At 33.7% G+C, this 16,766-nt stretch overlaps 1 protein-coding gene across 1 annotated transcript in view; it reads left to right on the top strand.

The window, feature by feature from the left end:
• The window catches only part of LOC115695193 (embryogenesis-associated protein EMB8), a 32,204-nt gene extending 20,024 nt beyond the window's left edge, over positions 1 to 12,180 (top strand). Inside the window, exons 10-14 of the mRNA XM_061106473.1 lie at positions 10,189 to 10,245; positions 10,347 to 10,477; positions 10,557 to 10,640; positions 11,101 to 11,170; positions 11,337 to 12,180. Coding sequence (XP_060962456.1) covers positions 10,189 to 10,245; positions 10,347 to 10,477; positions 10,557 to 10,640; positions 11,101 to 11,170; positions 11,337 to 11,795 — 801 coding nt within the window. The 3' untranslated portion in view covers positions 11,796 to 12,180. The remainder of the gene's footprint in view (positions 1 to 10,188; positions 10,246 to 10,346; positions 10,478 to 10,556; positions 10,641 to 11,100; positions 11,171 to 11,336) is intronic.
• The last annotated feature ends 4,586 nt before the right edge of the window (positions 12,181 to 16,766 follow it).

The raw sequence follows: 16,766 nt of genomic DNA on the forward strand, positions 1-16,766 counted from the left end.
GTATTCTTTGCTTAAGTGGGCCCGATCAATAATGTAATTAAATGAATTGGGCTTGTGGTTTCTCTTATATGATATTATTGCTCTAGTAGAAGAGGAAAACATTAAGGCCATTGTGTTACGGGTATTCTTATGGACCAGATTTAAAAAGTAACCCAATGGATTGGGCCTAACCTTATAGGGTTGGAAGGTACAATTTGATAATCTTGAATTCTCAGATCGTCTTCTACAGTTTGCCGTCATCAAACAGCTCGCACCAGGTACGAGTTCCTTGGTGATCAGCAAGCTAAACTCCTCCTTGACCATTGCCGGCCAATGAAAGATATCAGCTGTATAGCGCGTCTTCTCCGACACCGGCGAGCGGCCAATATCATTGTGTAAGGCCGGTAACGTACTCGACCCAAAATCGACATCAGAATTTGTTGTTGTTTCGCCATTAACGACATCGAAGGCTTGCCGGTTGTGCTTTCCACGATCAAAAAGCTTGTGAGCCTCCATTGCCATTAGCGAAGGATGGCGTTCTAGCCACGTCGCCTTCCCTTGCCGAGCTTGACGGGTTTTTGGAGGAATATTCTGGCTCGGGTTCTCGCTGTACAACACCAACATCGTCTCCAGCACCGATGTCGTCTCCAACTTTGGTGGTTCGATCTTTGTCTCTGGTGATGCAAGCTTCGTCGATAGAAACTTAGATTTACAGCCATGATTAGATTCCTTGTTTTCCACCCTTTTCGTTGGAGACTCGTGAAGATTAACAAGTTGTTCCCTGTCATTTTGCAACTCTTCCTTCTGTGTGCTAGTTTGATGACAGCACCTCAGCTGTCCTTCAACGAAGAATGCTTTAGCGATGACTTCGGGGAGTGTTCTCAATTTATATTCACTCACCTTCTTCTTCACCTCCGCAGGAAGATTTCCAATAAACATATCACAAAGAAAGGTTTCGGGAATATCCGACAATCTTGCTGCAATTGGAATGAACCGAACCCAGAACTCTAGCATTGAATTCTCATATCGGAGAGCCATCAATTCGTCGAACGGATCGTTATCAATTTTTGAGCAGCAATTGAATAACGTGATGCGGAATTCCAACCAATTTTTGATTGGATCTTGCTCCTCCACTGCTTGAAACCATCTCCAAGCAACACCCTCCAAACACGCTTGAGCCACGACAACCTTCTTACTTTCTGGGGTTTGGTAAGCTTGGAAATATTCTTCTATGCGAAGAACCCAGCCATACGGGTCATCTCCATCAAAGAGCGGTAGTCTTGGCGCCATGACGGAGGTCACAAGATCATGCTCTGATACCATTTGATAGGAATTTCCTATCATTTCGGTACACACAATAGCAAAGTAGAGAAAATAGAGCTGATATATTGATATTGGAATGAAAAGGGAACAAGTTGCTGGGTATTCGAGAGACCCAGCTCTCTCCCAAGAGCTAATGCTCACTTTAGCAAAATAATTCTCTACCCTATTACTCTCCTTACTCACTCATATATATAGCATCAATCCCTCCCATTACAATTACCCAATTACCCTCTTTATTTATACCCTAAGGCCTAACAAAGTGTTACTCAAATGATAGTGAGCAAGTTATTAGGAAGCAATCGAAAGGGTACACTTTGGAAAACAGCTGTCTTCGCAACATTTTGGGCTATTTGGCTGGAGAGAAATACCAGAATTTTTGAAGATTCGGAGAACTTAGCAGAAGTAGTTTGGGATAAAATCAAGTTCTGGACAGCAACATTGGTCTTCAGAACCAAGCATTTTGAAGATCTATCTTTCTTAGATCTGAGTAGAGATTGGAGTGTTCTGTTGTAATTTAGGCTCGGGATTGTTACTTCTTTTATTTTCAGAATCTTGCGCTGCTGTTATTGTTTTTACTTTCTTTTTCTCTGTGTATGACGGTTTTCCTCCACCTAAAGTGAGGGTGTTAATCTTTTCTTCAGGGTGGTCAAAACTTTGGCCTCTCCTCTTTTTTTATAATCACTAAGAAAACTAGCCTCTCATGATGTGGTTCATAATCTGAAAATATTGCTCAATATCTAAGAAAGCAAAAAAATAAAAATAAAAAATAATTAAGAATGTTGAGAAACTCTTGAATCTTTTTTTTTTCTTTTGATGAGAAGAAAACAACTTCACTAATCTACTAACCAACTGAATACACAAGCTGCCCATGGCAGCCAAAGACCTACTAACAAATTCCTAATTTTATCAAGCATATCAATCTCACTTCTAGAGAGTTTCCTATACATCAGGTTTCGAATTCTTAATTTAGCGTCTCTCCTAATTATCATATCTGATGAGAAAATGAAAAAGACCAACTATTATAGATACAATTGTTCCTATTTATCCGTATTCTGCACACTGTTGCTGCAAAACTCAAATCTTTCTCTCTAACTGTATTCGATGTGTTTCTTTGCCTTCAAATTATGTGACGTCAAAATATCACTTTTCAAATTTAAATTTAAAACTCATTAAAAATATCAAATAGTCCTAAAACTGTCTTATGGCGACATTTTGCTTGTCTTCTAGGGGGCATGTTGCACGATTATGTTAAAGTTAACCTTTGTAGGGGACTGGCAACAAGTTGCTGCACAAGCTCTGACATGTCACGTGGAGAATGAAATCGCGAGCTTCGAATTCTTCATGTGGCGCCAAACATGTCGCTATTTAATAGGCAACATGTCACCTGAAGCTTTTATTTTTTTAGTTTTTGATTTTTAGCGCCATGTCACCAGCTAAGCTGCGGCACTTCCCTTTAACTTTAATGCTCCAAAGTCACCCTAAAATCAACAAGTGAGCTCATTCATGCACATCTAACATAAAAACATCAAATCCATATAAAAATTTGAAGTAGGCACACCAACTCAAAGTAAAAGAGTCACGAATTAGTGCCTAAAATAAGCACTCATCATACCTCCAAACTTGAATGGTTGCTTTTTCTCAAGCAAGAAAAACTTAAATACCAAACACAATGATGTAAAAACCCTTTAAAAAGAAAATCCTCAATCAATAATTTTAATGAAGCTTTGTAAAACTTTCACTAAGGTACATTTCAAATATAAAGATACTTTATGAACCTGTACTGTTAAGTGTTAGAAAGTGGGACTATATTTAAACAAGTGCAGGAATGTTATAATTTGTTAAATATAAAATAGGACAATACAAAAGTAGGTGTAATGTTCTTGAGAAAATTACTGAACTTTGCATTTTAGTGCTTGGCATAAAAAATTGACAAAATTGAGTTTGCATGAATACACTGGGGTATATAAACACATTTTAACATAGTGAGAGCAATTTGGCAATTTTTGGGATGATTTTGGCAATATAACTGGGTCAAAATTCTGGTGGACCTGCAGTACGTCACTTGTCTCCATGGAATGCGTAGCGGGTCGAAAGGGCGACGCTGTTGTATGGGTGGTGGTGCGTAGCCACTTAGTAGGTGACACGTTGCATAGGACGCGCAAATGTGGCGATGTTGTTGACATGTTGCAAACTTGATTTTTTTGGCTCCAAAAGTAGCATATTTTAAATAGCAAAGGGGCTATGACAGTTTTGCACTCTCTCTAATGTGCAAATATCAACCATTTTCTTCAAGAAATAGATTGCTTGAAGAATTCAAAGGCTTGTTATATCTCAAAATTCGCATGCTCAAGCAGTCATTCTAGTGGGTTGGAATAGAAAATTTGGACATTCTCAACTTATTCAGGACTCTTTTGGTGTTTATTGTTCACTGTGTTATTTGTTGTTAACACTCTCTCTAATATTAACTTTAACTCTCATCACCTAATAAATGGCACAAGCCCGTTCTTGCTGAACTCAGTGAAGTTCCGCTGAATCTGACCATTTGGTTTTCCTCTCAACAGTATCCCAACTTTGTGACCATGTGAGAAAGCTACAGGAGAAGAAAACTCTAAAAGTCTGCTGATTTCTTATGATAATTTACTAAAATATAAAGAAAGACCTAGAATATATAGATAAACTCGGGGCAGTATCGCAACAAACAAACTTGGAAACTGTAGGAATTTCATATAAATCTGGTAGATATTTTTAATTTATTAGGATCTATTTTTCTGAATTTTTTTAATTTTATGTTATTAGGTCGTATACTATTTTATAGGATTATTGTTAGTTTTCTAGGTTTCAAGGTCAGCGGCTTTTGCCGTCTATTTTATTGTATCTTCCTCACGTTTTCATTATTCAATAAAAGAGAATAGTTATATCTCTCCTAACCAACAGAAACAAATCAACAATAAATCAGGAAATAAAATCAACTAGAAAAATAATAATAGAAGCTTTGATTTTATTACTAATAACAAGGATTGACTAAAGCAATTCATGATTGCCTCTTAGTCTCTCGAAAGTCTCCCAAGAGAGGCTGGTTTTCAACATATAGAAGTTTTAAATTTAATAAACATATGTCTCACAAACTATCAAATAATGTGACAATGTTCCCTGAGCAAATAAGAGTAGTCCTTAACGTAATGATAAGTGTTTATATTATTACAACTCAGAAGTAGCTTTAGTTAATCTTAGGCATAATTCTTGGAGCGAACATTATTTAATGAAAGAGTAAAGAGTTGATTTTTATAAGCTCCTCATTGTGGTGGTTGAGGTTTTCAAAAAAAAATTTAGAAACTGCCCACCAAAATGAAAAATTTGACAAAATATACAATTTGAATAACTCAACAAAAATTGAAACCGTTCAATTAATATATTGGATAGGCTGAATATTATTCCAACCCACTCAATGGAACTCAAATAAACCAAATAAATTAATTTACAATTTTTGTTTTTTGTTTTTTGAGTTACATAAATTATGTTTAATAGTTAAATTATTTTTATTTAAATTTTGGACTTTATGGTATTTAATTTAGAATTTGGACTTCATAGCTATTAATTATTCATTATATATGGATATTGAAGTTGAACATTAGAATTTGTACTATTAATATTTTCTTTCTATTTTGGGATAATACAAAAAAGTCCTTTGGTTTAGCTAAATTCCAATTTGGACCCTCTGTTTTAAGAAATTATGAAAAGGACCATCTATATAATAAAATGGTAAAAAAATGGTTTCGTGAACATATTTTTGGTGAATTTATTTATTTTATTTTTACAGAAAGACTAACAGTGTTGTTTATTTTTAACAATTAATTTTTCAAATCACCTAAAATTTAATTTAAGTTCAATTAAAAAAGAAATTATTTAGTTTGTTATTGTTATCATAATTATGAGCATTAAACAAACACTTACCAAGATTCATATTTTATTTAGAGCATTCAACACATACCTCCCATTTGTGCATCCATTTGAACCATCCAAACTCAACCAAGAAAATCTGAATGTGGAATAAAATAGAGACATTTGTGGACCAACCCTTGTTCCCTTTTGTCATACCATTAACTAACCTTAACACTTAATATATATAGACACCCTTCTAACCCTAAGGGGTTATTTTGCTTATAGGGCTAATCAAGTGTAATTAATGACGTACTATAACTTAATGGGCCAATTATAGTTATATATGGGTGCTCTCATGTGCCTCTAACATAATAGATAATTATTAACCATCCCATTATGATTGTTGACAAATATTGGGCACATAGTTAATGATTGTGTTTATGGTATTAAGCTTATGATTATATTAGTCCACAATAATAATTCTAACATTCTTCCACTCAGACAAAATAATCAACCACCATAACATTGTCTACCACACATAAGGTAACAAATCAAAACGTATATAATATCATATCGACAGGATACATAATTATGTATGAATTGACCTCGAAGACATATAATCCAATAACAATCATTAACAATCAAACCAAATATGCATGAGGTACAACAAATTGAGACTATGCGCATTCATCTCCCTTTTGTACCTGTCACTTTAGTAAGCAACACATATATACATAAATATGACAACAACAATAAGAAGTGACTACAATATCATTATGCATGTTTGAGGGCATATCAATAATATTGGATTCCAAACAAACCATCACAAGACAATTACCTTTCTTCTCTAAGTGAGCTTTGAGCTTTCGGCAATCAGCTTTCTTATGCTCAAAGCATTGAAAAAAGTTACACTTCCATTTAAAAAACTCATTCTTATGACCAGTTGAAGATGAGCTTGCTTGTCCATTTCCCTTAGGAACGGTGACTTTCTAAACCTTTGGTCACTAGAGTTGTTGGAAGTGAACTTTCTTTTGTCACCATGAAGATACTTCTTGCTCTTTCCTTGTTCATGTCCTCTTCTTCCTTGGCAAGAATAGCAGTCATCTCTTTAATGGTCCACTACTCCTTTTGAGCATTGTAGCTTGATCTGATCGAATCAAACTGAGAAGGAATGGTTTCCATCACGAACCACATCGTGTAATTCTCACCAAGGTCCAATCCCATACCCTTAAACTTTTGGTAACAACTCATGAGCTTGTCAATGTGAGCTCTAATATCACCCGTATCAACATAATTAGTACGATAGAACAAAGTTAAGCACTCATTTCTCTCATTCTTTGAGAACTTTTTATACTTTTCCTTAATGGCTGCAAGAAAATTCTTTGCATTTTTTGTCTGAATACTATCACGAATGGATTCATCCATGTGATACCTCATAAGCATCAAACAACAACGATTGGAATGCTCCCAATTCTCATAGGACTTCTTGTTCTTTTCAGTGGCATCATCAGCGGGTTTAGGCGGTGTATCCATTCTCAAGGCCAAGTCCACTCTCATAAGAGTCAAATTCAGCATGAGAGATTCAACCCACTGCTTGTGGTTGGTTCCATTCAGCGTCAACATGGCAGAGGTTCTTGGAATGCTTAAAGTTGAATGAGAAACAAGAGCAATAACCATTAAATGCATGTTGTAACAAAATCATGTTATTTGTGCTCTTTTTTCATAAACGAATGATCGCAAAATTTACAGATGATCATCATGTATGCTAGAGTTCTTAGACAAAATAACAAAATAGAATTCATGCACAGGTAAGAACAATCTATTAAATATTATAATCAAATACGTTAATTTGCTATCGAAAGGATAGATAAATTGTAATTCATAATATTTAATAAATTTTTTTCACCATATTAAGCAACCAATAACTAATTACTTATAAGTATCTTAATAAAATTTGGAGGAAGATACAAAATTTAAATAAATTAATATTTAAATGTTCCTCATCACCAAAGAATTTACATGCTTATTCTTAAGACGGACAAAAAAATAAGAAATAATTATTGTCAACAAATAACTAAATTTATTCACAAAAGATTAAATATAAATACAATTATAAAAAAAATAAAACCCATATGTTAATCTTGTGCAAAATAGTATGTAATTATAGAGTAGTAAAATTTTAGTGAAAAAATAGAAAAAAAGGGTCCAAAGTGTGCCCCTGATTTTTTTTTTGTCCAGAAAACGACATGTTATTTTCGTAAAACGACGTGTCGTTTCAGCAAAAAACGACGAGACCCTTAGAGACGTGAACTACACGTCGTTTGGCACGGGTCATCCCTGACCTTGGAACCGGGCGCGCAGGTCAACGAACTGGGTCGACAGGACCCGAAACCAGAGCCACCTGAAATTGACACATCCAACCACTGTTTTCATCGGATTTTATGGGAGTTTTCTTCCATTTCTAACCCTCTATCAATTTCCAACATCCATTTCATCTATTTTTCACAAAAAACATTACCCATAAAACACAAATCCGAAAATGGGTTTCTACCATTGATGAACATCTCCAAACTTGTTATTCTCCAATGGAAAAAATAAAAAAGAGCATCCAAAAAATAAATATAAACCCATCTCAAGCAATAGATTTAATATTTATTCATTATAAACACATTAATCCAAAAAAAATACCAAAGTTTTTGATTTTTGTTTGGGTAAAAACAAAGTTTTCATCCAAACAAAAGCCCTAAAATCAAATATACTAGTTCTGATACTAATTGTTATTGTTATCATAGATTATAAGCATTAAACACACACAATAATCAAATCATGAATGCTCATAATCTTTTACCAAGATCCATATTTTATTTAGAGCATTCAAAAATAATATAAACACATACCTCCCATTTGTGCATCCATTTGAGCTATCCAAACTTAACCAAGAAAATCTGAATATGGAATAAAATAGAGACAATTTGTGGAGCAACCTTTGTTCCCTTTTATGATACCATTAACTATCCTTAACACTTAATATATGTATATACCCTTCTAACCCTAAGGGGTTATTTTGTTTATAGGACTAATCAAGTGTAATTAATGGTGTACTATAACTTAATGAACCAATTATAGTTATATATGGGTGTTCTCATGTGCGACATAATAAATAATTATTAACCATCCCATTATGGTTGTTGACAAATATTAGGCACAGTTAATGATTATGTTTATGGTATTAAGTTTATGATTATATTAGTCCACAATAATAATTCTAATATAATTTACTTTGAATGAATGATAAACTCAAAAACACCATAAATTATCTTAAAAATACATGTGTAACATATTTTTTTTACATTTGTTTTATTTTTGTTTCATTCAAATATTTAGGGTATTTCAGTCTTTCTAAAACAAAATTTGACTAAATTTGTGTTCAGGGGACCAATTTTTACTATTTAACAAATAGCGGATCATTTTTATAATTTCTTAAAATAGAAGATTCAAATTGGAATTTAGCTAAAACAGAAGGGATCGTTTTTGTATTATTATTATTTCTGTTTTAAAGATGAATGTTTGTATATAATGTTGATTCAATTGATATTTGTCTTATTTTTAAGTTTTTACCATTAATTTAGATTATAATGCTTTTAAGGTTTTTATTTTTTTTAAAGGGTTATTGTTTTAATTATTATACTTTTATTTTCTTATAAGTCTAATTATTTGAACACTAACAATAAGGGAAATTTGATTTTCTATACTTAGAAAATCAAAAATTTTTTTCCCTAAACCAAAAATTTAAAACCTAAAAAAACTATTCCTTTTTTTTCAAAACCCCAAAAATACCCCCCTCACAATATTCTCTCTCTGCATCATCTCTCTCTCCCTCTATCTCACCCCAACCGCCCACCCTCACCCGAACCACCCTCACCCACCCACGTCAACCCCAACGCCGATCACCACCCTAACCCCCGTCGACCATGACCCCAACCCCTCCCACCCCACCCCCACCCCGAAAGAGCAACCCCGATCTACGAAACTTTTTTTTTTTTTTCCTGCGATTTGAGAGAGGGAAGAAGACAGAGGTCCGATGGTCGGACCTTGGGGGTCCGATGGTCGGCCAAGGTCCGACCGTCTTTTTAATTTTTTTTTTCTGCGATTTTGGAGAGAGAGGAAGAAAGAGGTCCGATGGTCAGACCTTCGGGTCCGATGGGTCCGACCATCGGACCCGAAGGTCCGACCCGCTTTTAATTTTTTTTTTTTTTTTTTTTTTTTTTTCCCGCGATTTGAGAGAGAGGGGAAGAGAGAGGTCCGATGGTCGGACCATGGGGTCCGATGGGGTCCGATTGGTCGGACCCCATCGGACCCCATGGTCCGACCATCGGACCTGGGGTGTGGGATTCTTGGGACCGGCTAGATAGAGAGAGAAAGAGAGATAGTTTTAGTTTGGGGGTATTTTTGGGGTTTTGAAAAAAAAAGGTATAGTTTTTTTAGGGTTTAAATTATTGGTTTAGAAATCAAATTTTTTGATTTTCTAAGTATAGAAAATCAAATTTCCCAACAATAATAATAAATAAGAAAGCAAAGATCGATTTGAATAAATTAACCTTACCAAACCACTGAAATAGATTTTGGGTGTCTTTTCTTTCCTTCTTTCATTTGGTAGATTATAATTAGATATTTGTTATGTTTACATTGGCTTGGTTGAAATATGCTATAACCCAACCAAACTGAAACGAAGTATTGCCATAGTTCCTATAGGATATGGTGATACTGTCCTGCAACTTCTAGCCCTTGCATTAAGTCAAGAATGCTTGTAAGTTGTACCCAAAAATGACATTTTTTGGTTTGGTTTTATGTTAAACCAATCTTATTTTGGAATCTATTTTTTTCGTGATTCAGACTTCATTATCATGTCCTACAGTGGCATTGCATATCAATTTTGTTTTTTCAACTTATTAGTTCTTTGCTGTCTTCAACTAATTGTTTGTATATCCTGCCCTTTTCATTCAATAGTCACGGACTATTCGAGATTTTGATGACCACGCTACCCGCCTTGTTGGAAAATTTGAGGTCCGTATGGCTTGAAATTTCATTATTTTGTCCATATAAATATATGTATATATGTAAATCGGTAAATGTATATCAATTACCAAATTATTTGGTTTTCTCAGACTGTAGATACATACTACCGGCGCTGTAGCAGTGCTGGTTATGTGGGCAATGTTTCAATCCCACTTCTCTGTGTCAGTGCTTTGGATGATCCTGTCTGTACCAGGGAGGCCATTCCATGGGATGAATGCAGGTTAAACTGCTCTTAGTATGTGAAGATACACCTGCTTTATTGATTTGACAACATGTATTGATATCTCTGTCTTTTATAGGACAAATAAAAATGTGGTATTGGCTACAACAAAGCATGGAGGACATCTTGCATTTTTTGAAGGGATAACTGCAACTCGCTTGTGGTACTTCATATTTTCATGTTTCATATTTGGGCCTAACTAGAATTAAGGTTGTTGAGTTGGGAGAATAATTTTTCTTCACTTTGGTTACAGGATATGCTAGAGTTCATGGAAATGATCCAACTTTGTGAGTCTTTTGCTAGGCATTAATTAGTATGGGGGATTACTTGCGACTTTAGTCAGCTAGCCTAGCAACCTAGATAGGATTATGAACTTCACATCATTTTTTATCCACTAGGTCCAATTTTACTAATGGACTGGGTGCGACGAAACATTTGGTTCAGCTGTCCTTTACTTTCAATTTTGGTGTGCTTAGATATGGAAGGAATTTTCTAAATGCTATCAAGGTTTACAAGTGGATGTCAACCCACGTGCATTTTTAGGCAGTATTTTGCCTTCAAAATTACCTGACTCTGAATTATTCATTCTAATGTGGTTTGCTATATTCCTTTACTTTTTGCAGGTGGGTAAGGGCAACTGGTGAATTTTTAAGGGTTCTACATTCTAGCCAATATATGCATGTACAAAACAAGGTGCAGTTAAATCAGTCTACATTGCTGATAAGCTTGTATTACTGTTACTATGGATTCTTATCTTCCTTTGTAATAGTGCTATCATTAATCAGAGACAGCACCAATGCCGACTCTTAGATGCAACTAAATATGCAAACTAACACTTCTCTTTCCCGTGTATATTTAGATCATGAATAGTGGCCCCAAGTCTCCATTGGACTCTACAATTGATCAGGGGCCCTTTGTAAGTGTTGTGGAGGATGGTATGGTGGCTGCAGTGGGAAATGAACAAACACGCGATAATTTGGTGGAAGAATTTTCAAAAACTCAGAAGAGTCATTGTGAAAATACTGACACTGTTTCTGTTGCAGACCAAGATGAACCGGGCTCCCAACCAGAGTCTGGTTTTGTGTCAGTCATAAAAGAGATCTCCGGGCAAGCTACTAGCATCCAGGATGCAAAGCCACCTGATACAACTCCAATAAAGAGATGCTTGGATTTGTTGCGTAGGCAGAACAGGTTCTCAATATGGCTGCTTGCTTATATTGCTATAGTTACGAGCTGGCCATTGTTAGGTTCTGCCGTGCGAGTACTGTCCAGGAAGAAGCTCAGAAATGTGTTACCTGCAGCGTTGTTCAGAAAATAATTCCATGCTCTTAAAATCCTTGTTGCCGTGCTCTCCTTATAACTAATCATTCATTCTCATTCAGCAATATCGATTACTGTATTTAAGTAATATACTTGTTCAAATAAGTCCTATTCATTTATTATCTTTTCTTTCCTTAAAATTCCAATGCTAGACAAGAATATAGTAGTACAAGTGTACACAATAATCGTCACATTCCCAAGTTACTAGGAAGCCCTATCATGTCCATGTACCAATTGATATCATATGATTCTATAATCTATAAATATTATATGGTGAATCCTTTCAATTACTGGATACTTGATGTAATGCAAATAATTATTTAGAAAAAGAATGTTGGCAGATGTAGCCAAATATTATACATATATTCTTGTTTTGATCTCCAGTCATTTTGCCCAGACTTTCAAATAGCTTGTCATATTCTTTCTTTAAATTTGTTTTATCTTTTCTTTTTTCTTAATTAGGAAACAAGCCGCTCTTCGCGGTGGTTGTTTAAATTTGCTATTCTTAATCTTAATAAAAAAAAGTTCTTAAAAAAAAATAGTTGCAGGTGTCAATCTCAGTCGACTTAGTAGTTTAATAGTACTCTCTTTAATATCTTTCATCATTGAGGATACCAAAGTTATTCAATTCGATAGAATAGGGTGCGAAAAAATTGTTCAAAAAAATGATAGGTGGAATGAATAACCTTTTCTTATTTATACATATATAGTTTATGTATACTAGGGGCCCGTTTGGTACGCAGGATTGGACTGGATTGGACTGAAAAGGATTGGATTGGACTGGACAAGATTAGATTATGTTGAAAGTAATCCTGTATTTGGTTTAAGAATGGACTGAACTATTTTATTTATTTGCCTTTAGAAAAAAAAAAACTTAAATTAAATAAAAATATATAATAATAAATTAAAATTAAAATATATAATAATAAATAAATATAAATAAATAATTCTTGCAAAAAAAAATAATATATCATATATAATTAAGAATATATCATAAATATATAATAAAATATTTTGTCATATTTTTTATTTAATAAATAATAAAAATAGTAAAATAAAAATACTTGAATAATATAAAATTGTTTATCTTAAACACTAATTTAATATAAATATTAATTTTTTAAAATATTTATATAAATTTTTTAGTAATTTAAAAATAATATATAATTTTATTGTCATATTTTTTTTCTTAGAATCAATTTAAGTAACTATTATTTAATTAATAATATTCTAAATTTTAAAAACTTATGTATAATAATTCAAAATTATACATTTTCACTAATTTTAATGAATAAGTTTTTGATAAAAAAAAATGTATAAATAAATGTATTATAATTATTTCCTTTAAATTCTTATTAAATTTAAAATATATTAATAAAATTTAAATTAAAAAAACAATAAAAAAAAAAATCTCACCTGCATGGGATTATTTATCCCACCCTGCTGGATGTGATAAATAATCCAGACAGATGAGGTTAACTGGATTAGTTATCCAGACTTCTAACATGCCCAAACACTGGATTGGACAGATTAGCCTGTCTAATCCAATCCAGTCCTGCGTACCAAACGGGCCCTAGTAGTATACCTATCTCTTACCCGCTCCAATAAGTATAATAATTACTTAATTTATTTATATATAATTTTTACTTATATAATTGTAAAATTTTTACATCAAAAATACAAAATGTTAATTTTATTACTAAAACACCACTACACGAGTAAATGAACATTTATATACTTTAGCTTTAGTTTATTACATTTTTACCACATGCACACACAATACATGCAATTGACATGTCAGTGATTGATGTATTACATCAATTTTTCTATACATCATTTCCTTCATTTTTTTTCTCTTCTTTTTCCTATTATTTTTCATTTCTTTTCAGTTTTTTTTTTTTTTAAAAAAAAAATCATGTAACTCGTTCTTCATCAACTCCTTCCCCTGTTCAAAAGAAAAGTTCTAAAATGGGGTTGAAATATTTAACTAATAGAAACAAGGGTAAACGACCTGTTGTTGAGGAAGATGACTCTGATTTTGCTCCTCCATTGTCGAAACGTGGGCGAGCTCCTCCAAAGAAGAAATCAAAGGTGGCTGCCCAGGAAAAAATTCCTCAAGATGATGCTCAAAAAAATGATCAAGATGGTGCTGGTCTTCGATCTTAGGTTTGTTTTCGGTTTCTTTTTGGTTTCCTTCCTTTTTTGAAATTTTTTCGTATTTGACATTTGTGCGTTTTGTGTTTATCGATTTCACTATTTTAGGTTTTTCATTTTAGCAATTCTTTTGGTTTTGTTTGGTTTTTTAGGGGTTCTGTTTTTTTAGTTTAATTTATTTGTTCTTTTTATGGGTTTTTCATTTTTCGTTTGTTTAGTCTTAATTTCTGTTTCATATTGTTGTTTTTCTTTCTGTTTTTGTTTTTCCAGATGTGTTATTGTTTTTCATTTCAGTTTCTTCATTTGATCATTTCTCATTTTGTAATTATTTTTTCATAGTTCTTTAATAGTGTAAACACCTTCTATATGTATTTTTTTTTTAATATATTTTTGTCTAGTTGTTTCCTGTCCATTTTCATATCATCAATGAGTAACAATTAGATTTATCATGGATGTTGATGTTCAAAGAGTTTTTACTGTATTTTAGTTTGTTTTATTATAGTTTTGCTACTTGCATATGTTATTTCATTATATTTATTTTTTTTTTGTAAATGCACGACTGGGTTAACAAATACAGTCCCAATGATTTCTACAGATCAAAGTGTGTATGTACGAGTAATTTCTCTGTCATTAATAACATTAAGAATACTTTGTCTGTGAATTTGTTAACTATGTTCTGAGACACCTAGTTTGGTCATTTTTTGGATATACCCGACTTTGTTTTTCACCCCCAAGTTGTTCATAGACTACTTTTGAGGGAGGTTTACAAACCCAATCCTAAAGAATTTTGGGATAAGGTTGCTGGCCGTTGTATACGATTCAGTGCCGAGGAGTATTACTTGATTACTGGTCTTGATTGCTTTGGCGATTGCAACAAACTATTGTTTTCCCAAGAATCAAACCAGTTAATTAAGGTTTGTTTCCGTGGCATAAAAATCATTGATCATAGAGCTATAGAGGATGCTTTCTTGGGAAGTAGGTGGGGACAGGATGCGTCCCTAGGTTTGAAACTATTTGTTTTGTATTTCATCCAATGTTTCCTTCTTAGCAATACTCCAGATAAGGAAGTTTCTAGGTTTGATCTAGATGTCGTTGACAGCGGTCGATGGGATGAGTATTGTTGGGGTAGGGGTCGTTTGAATTGACTATTGATTCTTTTAAAGGAAGAATAGAGCATGAGATTAAAATGAAAAATAAAAAAGAGGAGAAGGGAGGTCAGTCCTATGATGGTTGGTATAGAGCGTTGGGGTGTCCTTGGGTGTTCATAGTTTGGTTTTATGAATGTTGTCCTGCGATGGTAAACACCTTTGGCATAAGAGTTTCATCCAGGATTCTAAGAATTCTGAATTGGACCAATGATGTTGGGACCAAAAATCCAACTTTTAGAGACTTGAAAGGCAAGATTTTTGATTTGTCGTTGAACAAGGTGATTTTCAGTTTCTTTACTGTTTTATTATTGTTTGGTGCAAGTTTATTAATCTTTGTTTTTTTTTAATTTTTTTTGTTTCATGTTTTGTTTTTTTGTTTCTGTTTTTCAGTTGAAGATTAAGAACATTCGTCCAACTGATAAGGAGAGGCAGAAGTTGCAATTGGAAGGCTTATTTTTAGATGAATCTATTGATGATCGTGGTACCACTAAGAAAACATTCAAGAGTGGTTCATCTTCTAGAAAGTCTGATTTAGAGGACATATAAATGTTGAAATCTAAGTTGGAGTTGGTCATTTCCAATCAAGAATCCTTGGCCGACGACTTTATTTCTTTGAGGTGTTTTGTTGACCTTAATTTCAAGTCTGTCATGACTGCAATTAAGGATATTCAAGAAAAAGTTAATGTCATTCATCGTCGACCTTCTGATGAGGTATTTATTTACAAAGTTCTTGTTTCATATTTTTTCTGCTGTTATTATTTATTTTTTTCCTGTTTTATTTCAGTTCCAATACTGTTTTTGATCCAGGTTAAGTCATTTGATGACTTTCTCACCCAAGATTCTGATGATGATGATGATGCTGATGAGGATGATGACAAGGGATTACCTGATCCAGAGAATATTGATTCTGATTCCGATGATGGTGATGAGTTGGGTAAAGATGGTGGTGATGCTGCTAGAGTTGATAAGGTTGTTTGTGATGTTCCTGCTGATGATGCGATTTTTTCTTACTGATGAGGCTTAGAAATTATTATAGAATGTGTATGCAGGTGTTCTGGAAGCTATGGTTGAATTTGGGGAAGTTTTGACCGAATTCTGGAATTTTTGGGATTTTTAATGCAAACAGGTCTACTGATTTTACAGGACCTATAAAACCAGTTAATTCACAAGCAAGACTCCCAAAAATTCCATTTTTCCAGTTTGTGTAATTTTCAGAGCGTGTAGTTGGGTGTTTCCCCTTGTATTTAGGGCAATAGTATGCTGCGTGTCTTTAAGGTTACCCTTGGTTGTAAGTTTAGGGTTTTGGGAAAGGTTTACTCAAGTTATTAACCCAAATATATAATGTGACATAGGATCTCCGTTTAGCTCGGGAATTTTCCATTCAAGTCGATCGGCACGCTTGAATCTTGAAGCGAGGTAAGATTAACATAAATTATGTATATGTATGTGTGTATGCAAGTGAATGCATACTATTATATTGTTTTACACTACCAACCATAGGATAATTATAATATTGAGGGTGTTGGTACACTATATAACGTTTAGGGTTATGTTACGATGTTACCAACACGAGTACAAGTGAGTACGGAGTGCATGTGATACAACACCCAGTAGCTCCCGGAAGTACAATATGGCCCTACCAACACTAGTACAGAGTTGGTACTTCA

This window comes from Cannabis sativa, chromosome X (assembly GCF_029168945.1).
Source record: "Cannabis sativa cultivar Pink pepper isolate KNU-18-1 chromosome X, ASM2916894v1, whole genome shotgun sequence".
Classification (NCBI taxonomy): domain Eukaryota; kingdom Viridiplantae; phylum Streptophyta; class Magnoliopsida; order Rosales; family Cannabaceae; genus Cannabis; species Cannabis sativa.